The sequence below is a fragment of the Microcebus murinus genome, chromosome 17 (assembly GCF_040939455.1).
Source record: "Microcebus murinus isolate Inina chromosome 17, M.murinus_Inina_mat1.0, whole genome shotgun sequence".
NCBI lineage: Eukaryota > Metazoa > Chordata > Mammalia > Primates > Cheirogaleidae > Microcebus > Microcebus murinus.
In genome coordinates this window covers 33,970,771-33,983,592 of record NC_134120.1, presented here as the reverse complement: position 1 = coordinate 33,983,592, position 12,822 = coordinate 33,970,771, and the positions used below count along the sequence as shown (strand labels likewise).

General features: G+C 48.7%; 1 protein-coding gene across 6 annotated transcripts in view; it reads left to right on the top strand.

The window, feature by feature from the left end:
* Positions 1–763: 763 nt before the first annotated feature.
* FHOD3 (formin homology 2 domain containing 3) overlaps positions 764–12,822 on the top strand; it is a 428,752-nt gene continuing 416,693 nt past the window's right edge. For all 6 annotated transcript variants that reach the window (XM_075993495.1, XM_075993494.1, XM_075993491.1 and 3 more), the window contains exon 1: positions 764–1,032. In XM_075993495.1, the coding sequence (XP_075849610.1) occupies positions 868–1,032 (165 nt within the window). In that variant the 5' untranslated portion in view covers positions 764–867. The remainder of the gene's footprint in view (positions 1,033–12,822) is intronic.

Here is a 12,822-nt window from a genome sequence, read left to right as displayed (position 1 = left end):
CCCCCAGGCCAAACAAGGTCCAGTTAGGGCTTTTGGAGATCTAACTGGGGAGAGAGGCAGCGGTGATGCAGAGGTTGCGCCAGCACCCACCGGGTGCCCCAGGGGCCAGGCCTGACGCTGGAGTCCCAGAGCGAAGCCTCGCAGCCCCCACGCCTGTCCCCTGGCGCCCCCTAAGCTTGTGCCTGGAGAAGAGCAGCCTAGGTTCCCCGGCTGCCCCTCCTCTTTCTTAGCTCTCTTCACCCCAAGGGAAACCTCCCCGTGGCCCTCGCCTGGGCTCCTGGTCGCTGCCACCACCCCTCTTGCTGCCAGGGGCCGGTTCCTTCGTCTCCCGGTGCCCAGCGGAGGTGTTCCGAATCCGGGCAGCAGGAGCGGGCCGCCACAACCTTCTGGAAAGGGTTAAGCCCTCTCCAGGTCGGGAAGAAGTCGGAAGGCGGCCCTGTCTCCCCATCGCCCTCTACCCGGTCCCCCGGGCTCCGAGGGGTGCAGCTCGGCCCGGGGCCGCGGGGCGCACGTGCAGTCGGTTCTGCCCGCCCGTGGTCCCCGCCCCACCGCCGGCCTTTGGCGCAGGGCTGCGGATGCCACGCGAGCGGCCCTCGCACTCCCTCTCCCTTTCCCGGCGGCGGGTCCCGTGGGTCGCTGCAGCCCAGCCGGGTGCAGGGGACACGGAGGAGGGGAGGAGCCGGAGGTAGAGGGGAAGGAGGGGACCTCCGGCCCCGCCCCCGCCCCGCCCCCCGCGGCCGGAGCCCGGGCTGCAGCCGGGCGCGCAGGATCCTGCGAGCCCGCGAGCCAGCGAGCAGCGGCTGCGGCCACCCCTGCGCTCAGCGATCCGGGCGTCCCGGCCCGCGCCACGCGCGGCAGGGATGCATCATGGCCACGCTGGCTTGCCGGGTGCAGTTCTTGGACGACACGGATCCTTTCAACAGCACCAACTTCCCCGAGCCCAGCCGGCCACCGCTGTTCACGTTCCGCGAGGACCTCGCGCTTGGTACCCAGCTGGCCGGGGTCCATCGGCTGCTGCGGGCGCCGCACAAGGTACGGCCCTGCGGGGTGGCCGGCCCGGCACGCAGCCCCTGCCGCGATGCGCTCAGGGGTAGGGGCGCCGTGGGCGGGCGCGCCGCGGGCTGGCTCGGATGGGCGCGGCCCCGGGGACAAGCGCCCAAAAGTAGGACCCCCTCCCCGTTAGGCTGAGGGATCCCGGGTACCCGCCGGCTGGCGCGGGACCTTCCCGGGCGGGCGGGAAGGACAACCGGAGCAGGGGCGGGTGCGGCCGAGCAGGTGCCGAGCTGGCCGGAGGCGGGATGAAGGTTCCCCGCGCCGCGCCGTTAGCTCGGCTGGGTGGGCGGGGTGGAGATCGGACGCCGGCAATCGGCTCCGGTACCCGGGCGGGCACCGAGCTGGGAGCAGAAAGAACCCGGGTCCGGTGGGATCGGGTCCCTTGGAGGAGATCCCTGAGCGACGCCGGGGACAAAATCTCTCTCAGGCCTCTGGGGCCACTGCAGGCGGCCTCGCGACCCTCGCGACAAAGCACGCTTCCCGGGGACACCTCCCCCTCCCCCTCCCCCGGAGGGGCACCGCGGAAGACGCAGACCGCGCACCGTGGTAGCGCGCGGAGTATCCCCTTTTTCTTCTGAGAAGCAGGTGGCCTTGGGAACCTCGAGGAGCAGTCGCCGTGGGAGGAGGGGCGGGGGCGCGGAGGGGCGGTGATTTCACAAAGCCTCAGCCTGGTAGCCCTAAATGAGTGTCCCCTGGGAAGAATGGCTGCTCAGTCCACCCGTTAGAGAGGGTGTCTTTTTTTTTAAACAACCCTTTTCAAGAGGACAGGCGTCTTGCAAAGTATTTGTTGTAAAGAGCTGGGCATTGAAAGCTAATCATTTAGTTACCAAGAAAAACCCTTCCTCCCACTTAAACAGATTGAATGCGGCTTGAAGAATTAACTCACCAGTATATTTTCTGCTTAGAGTTCATATCAAAGCTTGGGGATGATTTATTTCTTGCGTATCAACACTGATATATATTTGGACGAAATAACCCTTGATTTCTAAAGGAACAAAATTGATTTCTAAAAAAAATTCTTCAGATTTCTGTACGATGTTCACCTGCTTTGGAAGTAGAGGCGGAGGTTGTAGTGCGTGGAAACCGGTGGACTTTGGCAGTGATGTTTTTCCTTCCCTCTTCGTAGATCAGTGCTCCCCTCTACTTAATTAGTAACTGTTTTTCAGGAATAAGGAATGGGGCAGTTCTCTCCCATTCTCTCCATGTTGGTGCAGGATGGATACAGTCTCTGGCCATAAAAGCATGTTTGACTGAGAGACAGAGGGACAAAATGCTGTGCTATGGACTCAGCTTATCAGAATCACTTTTGGAAATTATTTGGTTCTTCTCAATTAGCGGATTCAGCTAAAAGTTTTCAAAGAGCTTCTTCTACATCGTGATTATTCCATTCAGTATGGTCTCTGATTACAGTGATCTTTTGTTGAAACCACCGAACACTCATAATTGTGGCCCTGTGACCTTGAAGTGGTTTCCTTGGATTTCAAACCCTATATACACGGGCTGACCTTTCCAGCTGGGAGCTGAAGTGTGTTTTTATGTTTCCATGAAAAAGCCCCATAGTTTCTGATCCAGTGTTCCTGGTCTGGTAGGAGGAAATGCTGATGCTCCAGGGCTGCCCCTCCTCCCTGTCCCCAGCTGGAAGCCACAGCACTGCAGTTGTACTGGCTCCTAGAACTTCCTAAGGTGTCCTTTGTGGAATGAACAGAACCAGAAGATGTCCTATAGGGACCCTTGACCCTTGTCTTGAGGACAAGCCAGCCTCAGTTTCAGAATCTTTTGCCTGAAGACACCTGCAGTGTATTCAGATATCTGGTATTACCTTTTCCATCTAGAACAGAGTCAGTGGCTAACTCTACTAACCAGAGTTTCTGTTAGGCAGAGGCCAGGGCGTTTCTGTGCTTAGGTACACAGTCATCGTGTTCAGATGGTAGTTAATTTCTGGCAGAGAATTGTAAAATTGGATGATCCACCTGTGGAAGAAAGAGCTAGTGAGTTTGGAGTGCTTGGCAGGCAGTGTGTGCCCCATGGGGACGCTCAATGCATGATATCGTTTAAAACTACGCAGCACCATGAAGGAGAGGTTTTTATCATCCCATCCCTATTTCAGAGATGAGGAAATTGAGGCAGAGTGATTAAAGAACCCATTTTTCTGCTAGAAGTGGGGCGCTGAGATTCAAACCAGGCCTGTGTGATGGAGACCTCAGTGCTGTTCCAGAAGCCATGCCTCCTCTGTTCTGTCACCTTGGGGAGTTCACCCTATCACCTTCCAGGGCCAGGTGCTTTTTGGCCCCAGGGGCAGGTGAATGTTACAAGCCTGAGTAAGAGCCTTGAGGCAGAACTCCTGGCCTGGTAGGGTTCATGGTCAGAAGTGGAAACTTTGTTTCCAAGCCTGCTGTGAATTAGCTAATGGTGAGAGAGTGGATCTTCCCAGGGCCTCAAGCTACTGGTGAGGCTTCCTTTGCCACAGGGAATACTTCTCCCAGGTCCCCTGGAGCCTGGCTTTGGCAAGAGGGGGTGTTCCTTGTTGTGAGGGTGTTCCAGGTGGTACAAAGAGGGGGGAGCATGAGCATGGGACATGCAGACATTCTCAGTGGTCTTGACTGCCCTGCATGTCTAAGTCCCTGGGTAAGTCAGCTTTGGATTGAAGTAGATCACACGTACGGAAGAGTGTACGGGGCATCGTGTGCCGCTGGATGAATTTTCACCAAGGGAACACACCTGTGTAACCAGCCCTGGGCAAGCCCCCTTCAGGCGGTCCCAATTTTAAAAGTTCCCCTGGTGATTCTCCTGTGCTGGGAACCTTTGAACTTGGCAATCTCTCAGGCCTTTCCTGGGTGAAATGTGAGTCTGGACATCTTTTCTTAACCTCCTGATATATTAATTTATGTCAATGTCTGCTGATTCCATTCGAACTTGTTCATTTAACAAAACCGTTGTTTTGGACAAAAACAATAAATTGTGTTTGTTGTACTTTATCTCATAATTTTAGAGTAGTTCCAGTGAGGATAACTAAATGAATCATTAGTTTGGTAACACAAAGGTCAAAACAGGTGCTATATTCTCAGCGGGCTCATATTCATTTTGGTGGTTTTATGTTTTGGCGGGTCTAGGTGGAGACTTTCATTTCTGTTTTCAAATGCTGAATAACTAGGTGTTTATTTCTGGCTTAATATTTTCAAAGAACAATTATAATCATAAGACCTCTAATTTAGAAAAAAAAATATGCAGTAGAATTAGTAGAAGTTTAGAACAAAACTATACAACAGAATTAGTGGAATCATAGGCCTTTTAAAACTTAAAATGTGTTTGGGTTGATTGACACTAAGGGCTTTTAAAGATTTAAGGATCCCTTTATCCCTTTGATAGAGAAAACTGGAATTGTAGAATATTTTGGCAGAAAAAGTGATGACTAGCTTACATGTCAAAATGGCAGTTATGACTTAATAATTTAATTCAGGAAGTGTTTTGTCGCCTGCTGTGGGCTGGGCAGAGTGTGGTTATAATAACTACTGTGTCGTAGGCATTTGCCTGCACCAAGGAGCATCCTAGACAGGCATCACCTCCCCCAACCCGTAATGGTCATGGGGCCAGGCCCCATGGTACTGATTCTGTTGCATCTCACAGCAGGAGAGACCGAGATTGGAAGGAATTCCCCCGGTCACATGAGTGAGAAGTTCCTGAGTTGGCATATGACAGCAGGTGTAAGCTCTTCAGGACTCCACTTTTGTGTCTGGAATGTTCTCCTTCTAGGCAGCCTGTCCACGTTCTAGGGTGCGTCCACTCATTGGATCAGCCTTGAGTGTATCGTGGTTATTCCTTTCTCACTACCTTTGTCTTTGTAATTATCTTGCTGCCTCAGCTGTCCCATCTGTAATACAGCAGTGAGGCCTAGGTTTTTGCTATTCAAGATGTGGGCAGGTGTCACCTGGGCTCTTGCTGGAAATGCACACTCTCAGGCTTCCCCCTCCCCCGCTGAGTCAGAACAGGCATTTTCTAAAGATGCCCTGATGATTCCTGTGCACACTACAGTCTGAACAGCGTGGGTCATAGGTGATTTAGGTCAGGCTTTCAGTACTTGGGGCTTCTCGCTGTTTCCCCAGTTCACAGATAACTTCCTTGAGGGTAAAGACCTCGCTGTCCAGTTCTCCACTGTTCCCCTTGAAACTGAGTAGTGCTAAGACAGGGTGTGCACTAAGGTGATTGATTGGTGTTAGTTTTAGCACACAAATCCACTGGTATTATTACACTAATGAATTTCCACCTTGATCCTCTTAAGGGACACATCTGTTTGCTACATTACATTAAGATTTTTAAAAGATGAGATCATTAGTAAACTTGGCAAGTGTGTTGTGTCATAGCATTTTAGGACACCACTGTTTAAGAATGTCGTATGAACTGCTAAGAACAGAGCATCTCCCTGTAAGCAGAGTTGAATTTGACTCCACTGTAATTAGCTCAGTTGGTTGGAGCCTCGCTATTGAGATCAGGATCATGGGATTGAACCCTTTATGGGTCAGTTGGCTTCGTTTCATGCATGGCCACAGACCGTGTCGGTAACCCAGCCAGACATCCCACAGGTGCTGTCATGGCTTCTTGCAAGCATCCGGGTTGGAACAGACTGGCAGCAGTCTTTGGGAAGGAAGGGGCTGCTATGTAATGAGCTTGTGCTGGGGACTGCACCGTGGGCCTCCATGTATAACTTCATTTATGGCCACAGCAACTCTAGCAGACAGACAGATGAGGAATTCCCAGATGAGGAAACTAAGGCACAGGGAAATTAAGCAGGTGGCCCGAGGCCATACTGCTTTTAAGTGAAGGAGCTGAGATTTAAGGTCAAGTATTTTTTTTTTTTTTTTTTTTACCCCAAAGCCTGGAGCCAACTGTGTCCCATTATTAGAAAACCAGCAGAGCACATGCTCTCTGTGCCGGTGGGGTGGGGCGCGGTTGACTGTATCACCTTTGCACCCGGCTGCCTGTCGCAGGGCTGTGATTTAAATGGTTGTGGTCTGGTAATTCCTTCCAGGGTTGACGCTGTCTGTGAGTCTGTGCCTTCTGTCCTCGGAGTCCAACACGAGTCCCTCTGCAAAGCAACAGGACTGCCATTGCCCTCACCCTCTGGACTCTGAATTGTTAGTTCTTAATGGTGGCAGCTTTAAAACTGATTAACATGCTGAAGCCAATTTAGGAACACCCCTCCCCCACCTCCTTTCTTCCCATGGATTATTTCTCTTTAAAGGTGAAAGTTTTGAACACATGGGAACTTTTCCTTATTCAGACGCAGGACAATTGTCTGCTCCTGGCAACCTCCACGCCTCATCTCCTGGTGACACTCCTGCTGCCTGTGGCTGGCTTGGTGTAGCCAGAGTCTTGGGTTTGTCAGTACCTGCTCCTTATAGAGACAGACTTTTTTGGGTCAGGGGGAAGTAGGGGACTGTTTCTGGTCCTTATTCCGAAAGGACCACAAACAGTCTTCTCCATAGCTTAATGGGGAAAATTAAGTTACAAGGAGTGTTAAGCCTCACCACAGGGATGTAATCAGCAAAATCCAGATTATGGGAAATGACAGTTTCTCTGACAAATAAATGGTAAAGAATAAAGAGACAGAAGGAAACCTTAGTTGAAAAGAGATTTAAGAGATCTGTCAGCTAGTGGCAATGTGTGGCTCTGAGCGGTCACTCAAACACATTGTAAATAAATATTTGAGATCACTGGGAAAAAGTGAACAGTGACTGGTACTTGATAGTAAAAATTATTAATTTAAAAGTGTGATAATAGTATTGAGGTTATGTTTAAATAAGAGTTTGTATCTTTCACAGATACATACTGAAATATTTACAGATGGAATTATATGATGTCTGAAATTTGCTTCCAAATGATCCAGGATGGGGAACCAGTAGGTGGGTCAGTGGACAGATGGAACAAGACAGACCGTGAGTTAGAGCTGGATTATGGGTACATGGAGAGGGGTCGTGATACTACTTTCTATACTTTTGTATATGCTGAAATATTTTAATAAAAGAGCTGAAACAATTAGGTTATGATTCCAATGTTCCCTTTGGGATCAGAGCTCTTTCATTAATCCCCACTGTGTGTTCTGAACTTATCTGCTGTGGCTGAAATGGAAACCCAGTGAATTTTGTATCACGCCTCCATTGATATTTTTCTTCCTACCCTCATCGTTCCATTCTTCTTGGGATCTCAGAAAAACAATTGTAGGACACCAGTCTTTTTGTGGTCAGGGTGTCTTTCTAGGCTTAGTCAATTCCCATGATGAAGTAAGCAATCAGTTACATAAACTGTCAATTAAATAAAGGACATGCTAAAGTAGAGATATTAAACCTGTGGCCTCAGTGTATGCCCGTATAGTTTTGCTAAGACTATGATAATGACACAAACATAAAGACACTTCATTTCCCAGTGGCTACTGATGCCTGTGGCATGCCTGCATAGTCACACCAGGTATCAGCCCGATTCCCAATGAGCCAATTCTGCCTCCACCTTCAGTCTATCTCAAAAGCAGATCTGAGTTTAAGGTCAATGGCATTGATGTTGTAATGAATGTATATGAAAGTGTAAGTTGATCATATACCTTGGCACTTTACGATTGCAGTCGACTTTGATTTTCTATTGGCAGATTAACCTATTGTGGATTAACTATTGAAGAACGGAGAAGATAGATGATTTTTGGAAAAAAAAATTACTATGAGTCAGCAAAAATAGATACCCAGAAGGTTCTCTATTTTTAGAGAGGCATAGTAACAAATGGAATCTACATTGTATCTATTTACAAACTGGGGACATAACTCCTCTTCATCAGTTTTGTAGTCTAGAAATTAGAATCTTAGACTCAAAGGAAAAATGTTTAATGTTAGAAAATACGTGTTAAAATTTTTGATCAAGTTGAGAAAAGGGAAAATGTTAAACAATTTGCAGTTCAATATAGAGCAGTATTCCTAGATTTGGTAAAAAAAATGAACCAGTTAGTTTCTCATTGAATATTTTTAGCATTCTTGAAAAAGAGAAAACCAAGAAGGAAGCTCCTTTGGTGTTGATATGGCTACCCTGCCTCTGTAGGCACTGACTTTTATAGCAGGGAATGAAATGCCAGGGTCTTATCCAGAGTATGTGAGACAAACCCAAGATGTTTTTAAGTTCTCAGAATAGAAGATAACACAGGTATCTTCTGACCGGTTCATCAGAGCCAAAGAGTGGCTTGGGGTTTATAGCAAATGAGTCGATGGGCAGAGGCCACTAGCTTGCATGGCTATTATAGACACTGATAAGTGGGCGACTCCCAGCAGTGGGTCCTTGGGAGAGAGGCTGAGGAGGAGGATCCTTCTGGCCAAACCAGGGTTACACACAGCTTGCAGCCCTGCAGAAGCAGATATAAATAACATATTGTATCCCTTTAGCACTTGTTTTCTATGATTTGGAGTCCCTTCTCCAACTCTCTCCCTATTATAATTATTATGGAAACATCCTTCACAACTCATGAAAATGAATATGTGGTGAACCAGGGCTGTGACCACACTGGTTTACACAATGCTTTCCCCCTCCTATTTCTGCAGTATTATTAAATGAAAGCAAAATTTAATATTGTTAAGGGTGCTGCACCCTGGAAACCCAGATTTTAGCTGCTGTGGATAATTAGGAGGAGGCTTCTTTCTGGGAGTCGTTGCTATGGCCCTCTGGCTTCGTTATGCACGTGCCTGCAGCTGGAAGGTGCTGGAGCCCCAGGAGAGCGGCTGTCAGAGGGGAAGTTTGCAGTGTCTAAGTCGTGGGGAGCATGAAGGGCGAGGAGCACACTCCTCAGTGCTGCTTCTGAGCCACGTCAGTCCTGCAGCCTAAAGGTGTATTTCTGGGCTCTCTGCCCCATCGTGTGTCTATGTTCTTGTGCTAACACTGCACTGTCTCGCTGTAGTTCATGGTGAGTCTTGGTGTCTGGTGGGGTGGAGGCTTCTTGCTTGTCTTGGAATGTAGCCATTAACAGAAAAAGAGGGAATGGTTAGAGAGAACCAGATATCATCCATTCAGCGATTTTAATGTGAAGGAACAGGCTAGGCAAGAAGCCTATAGGATCAGCCAAAGAGGAAAGAGACATTTTAAAAATGAGGGGTCAGGTCATGTCACTCCCCTACTCCAAACCTCCCTTAAATCTTCCTGTCATTCAGGGCAAACTCCAAAGTCCTTAATGGCTGGTCCTCTGCTCCCAGAGGGCAGAGTTTTTAATTTGTTTTTTATTTTTTAACCTGTTTTGTTTACCAATATAGCCCAAGAGCCTAGAATGGTGGCTGGCATATAGTACTTGTACTCTGAATGTTTGTTGAGTGATTGAATTATCTTAATTTAGAGTTGGAGGGGAGGAAGATGATCTGCTCCTCTAAGCTGTCTCCTTGCAGAAGTCCCTTCTGTAAAGACTCTGATTGAGAGAACCTTCTGGTTGCCCCCTGTCTTCAAGTGGAGCCTTCCCCATTTTTGAACTTAAGTTGTCAGAAGACCATTCCTCTCTGATTTTTACTCAGATAGATGGGTCCTCATATCCCCACAGATGGAGATGGACATGGGCCTGGACAGTTCATTGGTTGGCTGTGCCCAAGAGGATGGAAATAGGATGGATAAGACAGAACCATGACCCCAGGGTTTGGTAATAGAGTGACCTGTGACCTATGACCTGCAGATAGCGCCTAGAGGAGGTTGCTGCAAGTATCAAACCTGCTACCTTCCCTCGTGGTGGCAGAAGTAAAAAGCTGGTTTATTCCCAGGTGAAAACTGAGCAATATGGAGTGTTTTCATTACTTCAATCAATGTATGTCTGTTGATTTGTATGTATCTCATACTCCAAAGCATTTTCACATTGTATTCCATGTCGCTGTGAACTTAAACAGTGTGTGTGGAGTCAGGATGGCATCACTGGGGAGAGGTCACCACTGACAAAGCCATCCTCAGTAAGGGAAAGACCAAGAGGCAAAGACTCTACCTTTGTAGGACAGCATCTGTTCCCATCACGGAAGGAGCACGTGTGTAAATTTGGAGACTTCAAAAAAGCACAATGAAGAAACACAAATAACTTTTCTTGCTGCCCTAAGGGAACCACTCTTAACACTTTTGTGTCTTGCCAGAATTTTAATATCTGTTCATATTAGAACATGACATAATAGCTGAATACTTTCCCAAGTCATTAAATATTGTGAAGTACTTAATCTTTAATGGCAGCTTGGTAATCCAGTCTGTGCATACACCACAATGCATGTGACCATTGTTCCCAGGTTCCGTGAGGGAAAGTGCCCTGCCTTCCTCAATGTTTAATTTGTCCTATACTTGGTACTTAATAAATATTCATTAAGTGAATGTGTGAATGCATGAATCATTGGATGTTTAGGTAGTTGCCAATAAAGAAAATATAGATAATGCTGAAATATATACACTTGCAAAAAATAAATCTTTGTTTTCATATCTGATTATTTCCTTATGATGAATTTCTAAATGTTTAATTACTGAATTGAAGGGTAAAGATTTCTTCTTGGATAAGAGCAGTTTCCCCCACTTTAGGCACTGGAGGTAGTTGGAAAGATGGTTTCTAAATTAATGTGGGGCTGGGGAAGAGCTGGACCATGTTATGAAGCTGGCTCCAGCCTAGTTCCTTTCTGTTTTTGTACAGCTGATGTCACCTCTGAGAGTGACATTTGAACTCTGGGAATACCACCGGGTGATATTCAGAGATGATTGTTAAACCCCTGAATAAATTATATGTATGTATCCCATTGCCTCTTTCTATTTCGAAGGACAGAAACCCTACTAGGCACTCCTGGCATCCCTCCACCCCGATCCACCTGGGCTGTGCACTGGGCACCTTCCAACTCAGGGTGCTCTGGCTCTCACCGCATCCTGTGGCTGTGTCTCCCCACCGGTTGTAAAGCTTTAGTTGCAGGAGGCTCATTAACTCACCTTTCATTTCGGAGTTCCTAAGACAGTAGCTGGTACATAATAAATCCTAATAAATATTTTTTGAATATTTGCAAGAACATTAAGGGGGAAAAAGGACAGTGTGTGTTCATATATATGATGATTGCAACAATAGAAAAGGGGTTGTGGGGTCAACCCTTAGCCTTGAAAAGTATGTGCTCAGACCTTTGTCAGATCCCTAACTGTCAACATGATTTGTATGTGTTGTAACTCCCTGCCTGACATACGTACATTGCAGCTGAGTGTGGTAGAACCAACTCTTCAATGTATCAAACACTTGTTTCTTCTCCATATTGGGTCTGCTCTGGGGCCTCGGACAGGAAGATATAAGCTTGCAAGGAAGCCTCGAGTTGGCAAGAGAAGGCACACTGTCCTGGGTGAATGTGGACATGCCTGGGGGCTCTCCTGGGTGGGGGTAGCAAGTCTCCCCCGATAGAGGGAGACCCGGGCAAGACTTGAGGCCTGCTGTCTGAGACAGGGCAGCACCGTCTTGTGAGCCAGGTGTTCCTCACTTGCCTCTTACCTGAGCCCTGATCCATGTCCCCGCTGGTGCTGAGCAGTGGGGGAGGGAGAAGAGCCTTGTGAGCCTGTGTGAGGGGCAGGGTCCCTGAGGCTGGTGTGGCTGAGGGGGCTGGGGCAGCTGTGATTAGTGGGAAATTCCAAGAGGAAAGTGGATCTGGGGAGACAAGAGTGGTGGCCACAGAGTCCAGCTGGCCTTCTTCCTGCACATGGAAATTCTGCCTCTTGCCAACGGAGGAGGCGCCGGGTGGGATTTTATTTCAGGGGATGGCACTCACCTTAGCGGGCTGTCTTGCTCCTTCCCGTAGCACATCACAGCTTCAGGCTGCAGCAGTGCTCAGGCTGGCTCCTGCTCGCAGCTTCCGTCCGTCACCAGGACCTGGCAGTCCCTGGGTGGCCAGTGCCCGGGGGTGGCAGAGGTTGTCCAGTCTTCTTGGAGCTCCTCCACCGAAGCTCAGCGGTGCATGTGTCTGGGAGCCGGGAGAGGAGAGCTGTTGGGCAGTCCTGTCCAGAACAATAGTCGAGGATATGAGTGGTTTTTTGTTCCCAGAACTGGGTGCATTTTTGTGGACAGTGATTCATTACTGAATATGCCAGTAATAGAACCGCAGCGTGTCTGTGCAGCTTGCACGGCACTGGGACATAGGTTAGCCGGCCTGATCCTCACACAACCCTGAAAGGGGGCGAAATGTGCGTGTGGGCCTCTGTCTCAAAGATGAGAAAAGTAAAATCAGGTTGGTTCATGACAGATATGTGGGGACAGCCCCTCACGGGGTAGAAGGATGAACCCGGCGCTCAGCTTCTGTCCTTCGGGCCCCAGCTCCCTCTGATGAGGGCCCCCTGTCTCAGACTGTCGGGGATAAGCCTGAAGCATGTATGTCACACCCAGAGAAGGGTGTAGAGTGAACGCAGCCAGGGAAACATTTATGCTGGGTTTATATGACATGAAATGGAACCAGTGGTGATTATTTCTACATGGGCTGGGAGTGGAGCTTGGCTAAGTGGGGAGCTTTACTTCTGTCACTGCCACGCTCCCAAGAACATGAAAATTAGTTCCCTTATTATTTTAATGATTAGAGAAGTAAGTCATAGACACAATGGAAAGTGAAATAGCAACGGGAGGCAGCATGTGACTCACGTCAAAGTGTGATATAGACAGGCAGGGCTATGGAGGTGCCAGGCTTTGGAGAAACCCACGTGGACTGCCTGGCCGGGAGGGAAGGGCACTCTGCAGGGGAGCAGCAGGCAGGGCCTGGGGCCAGGATCAGGCTCCACAGCTCTGGGCAG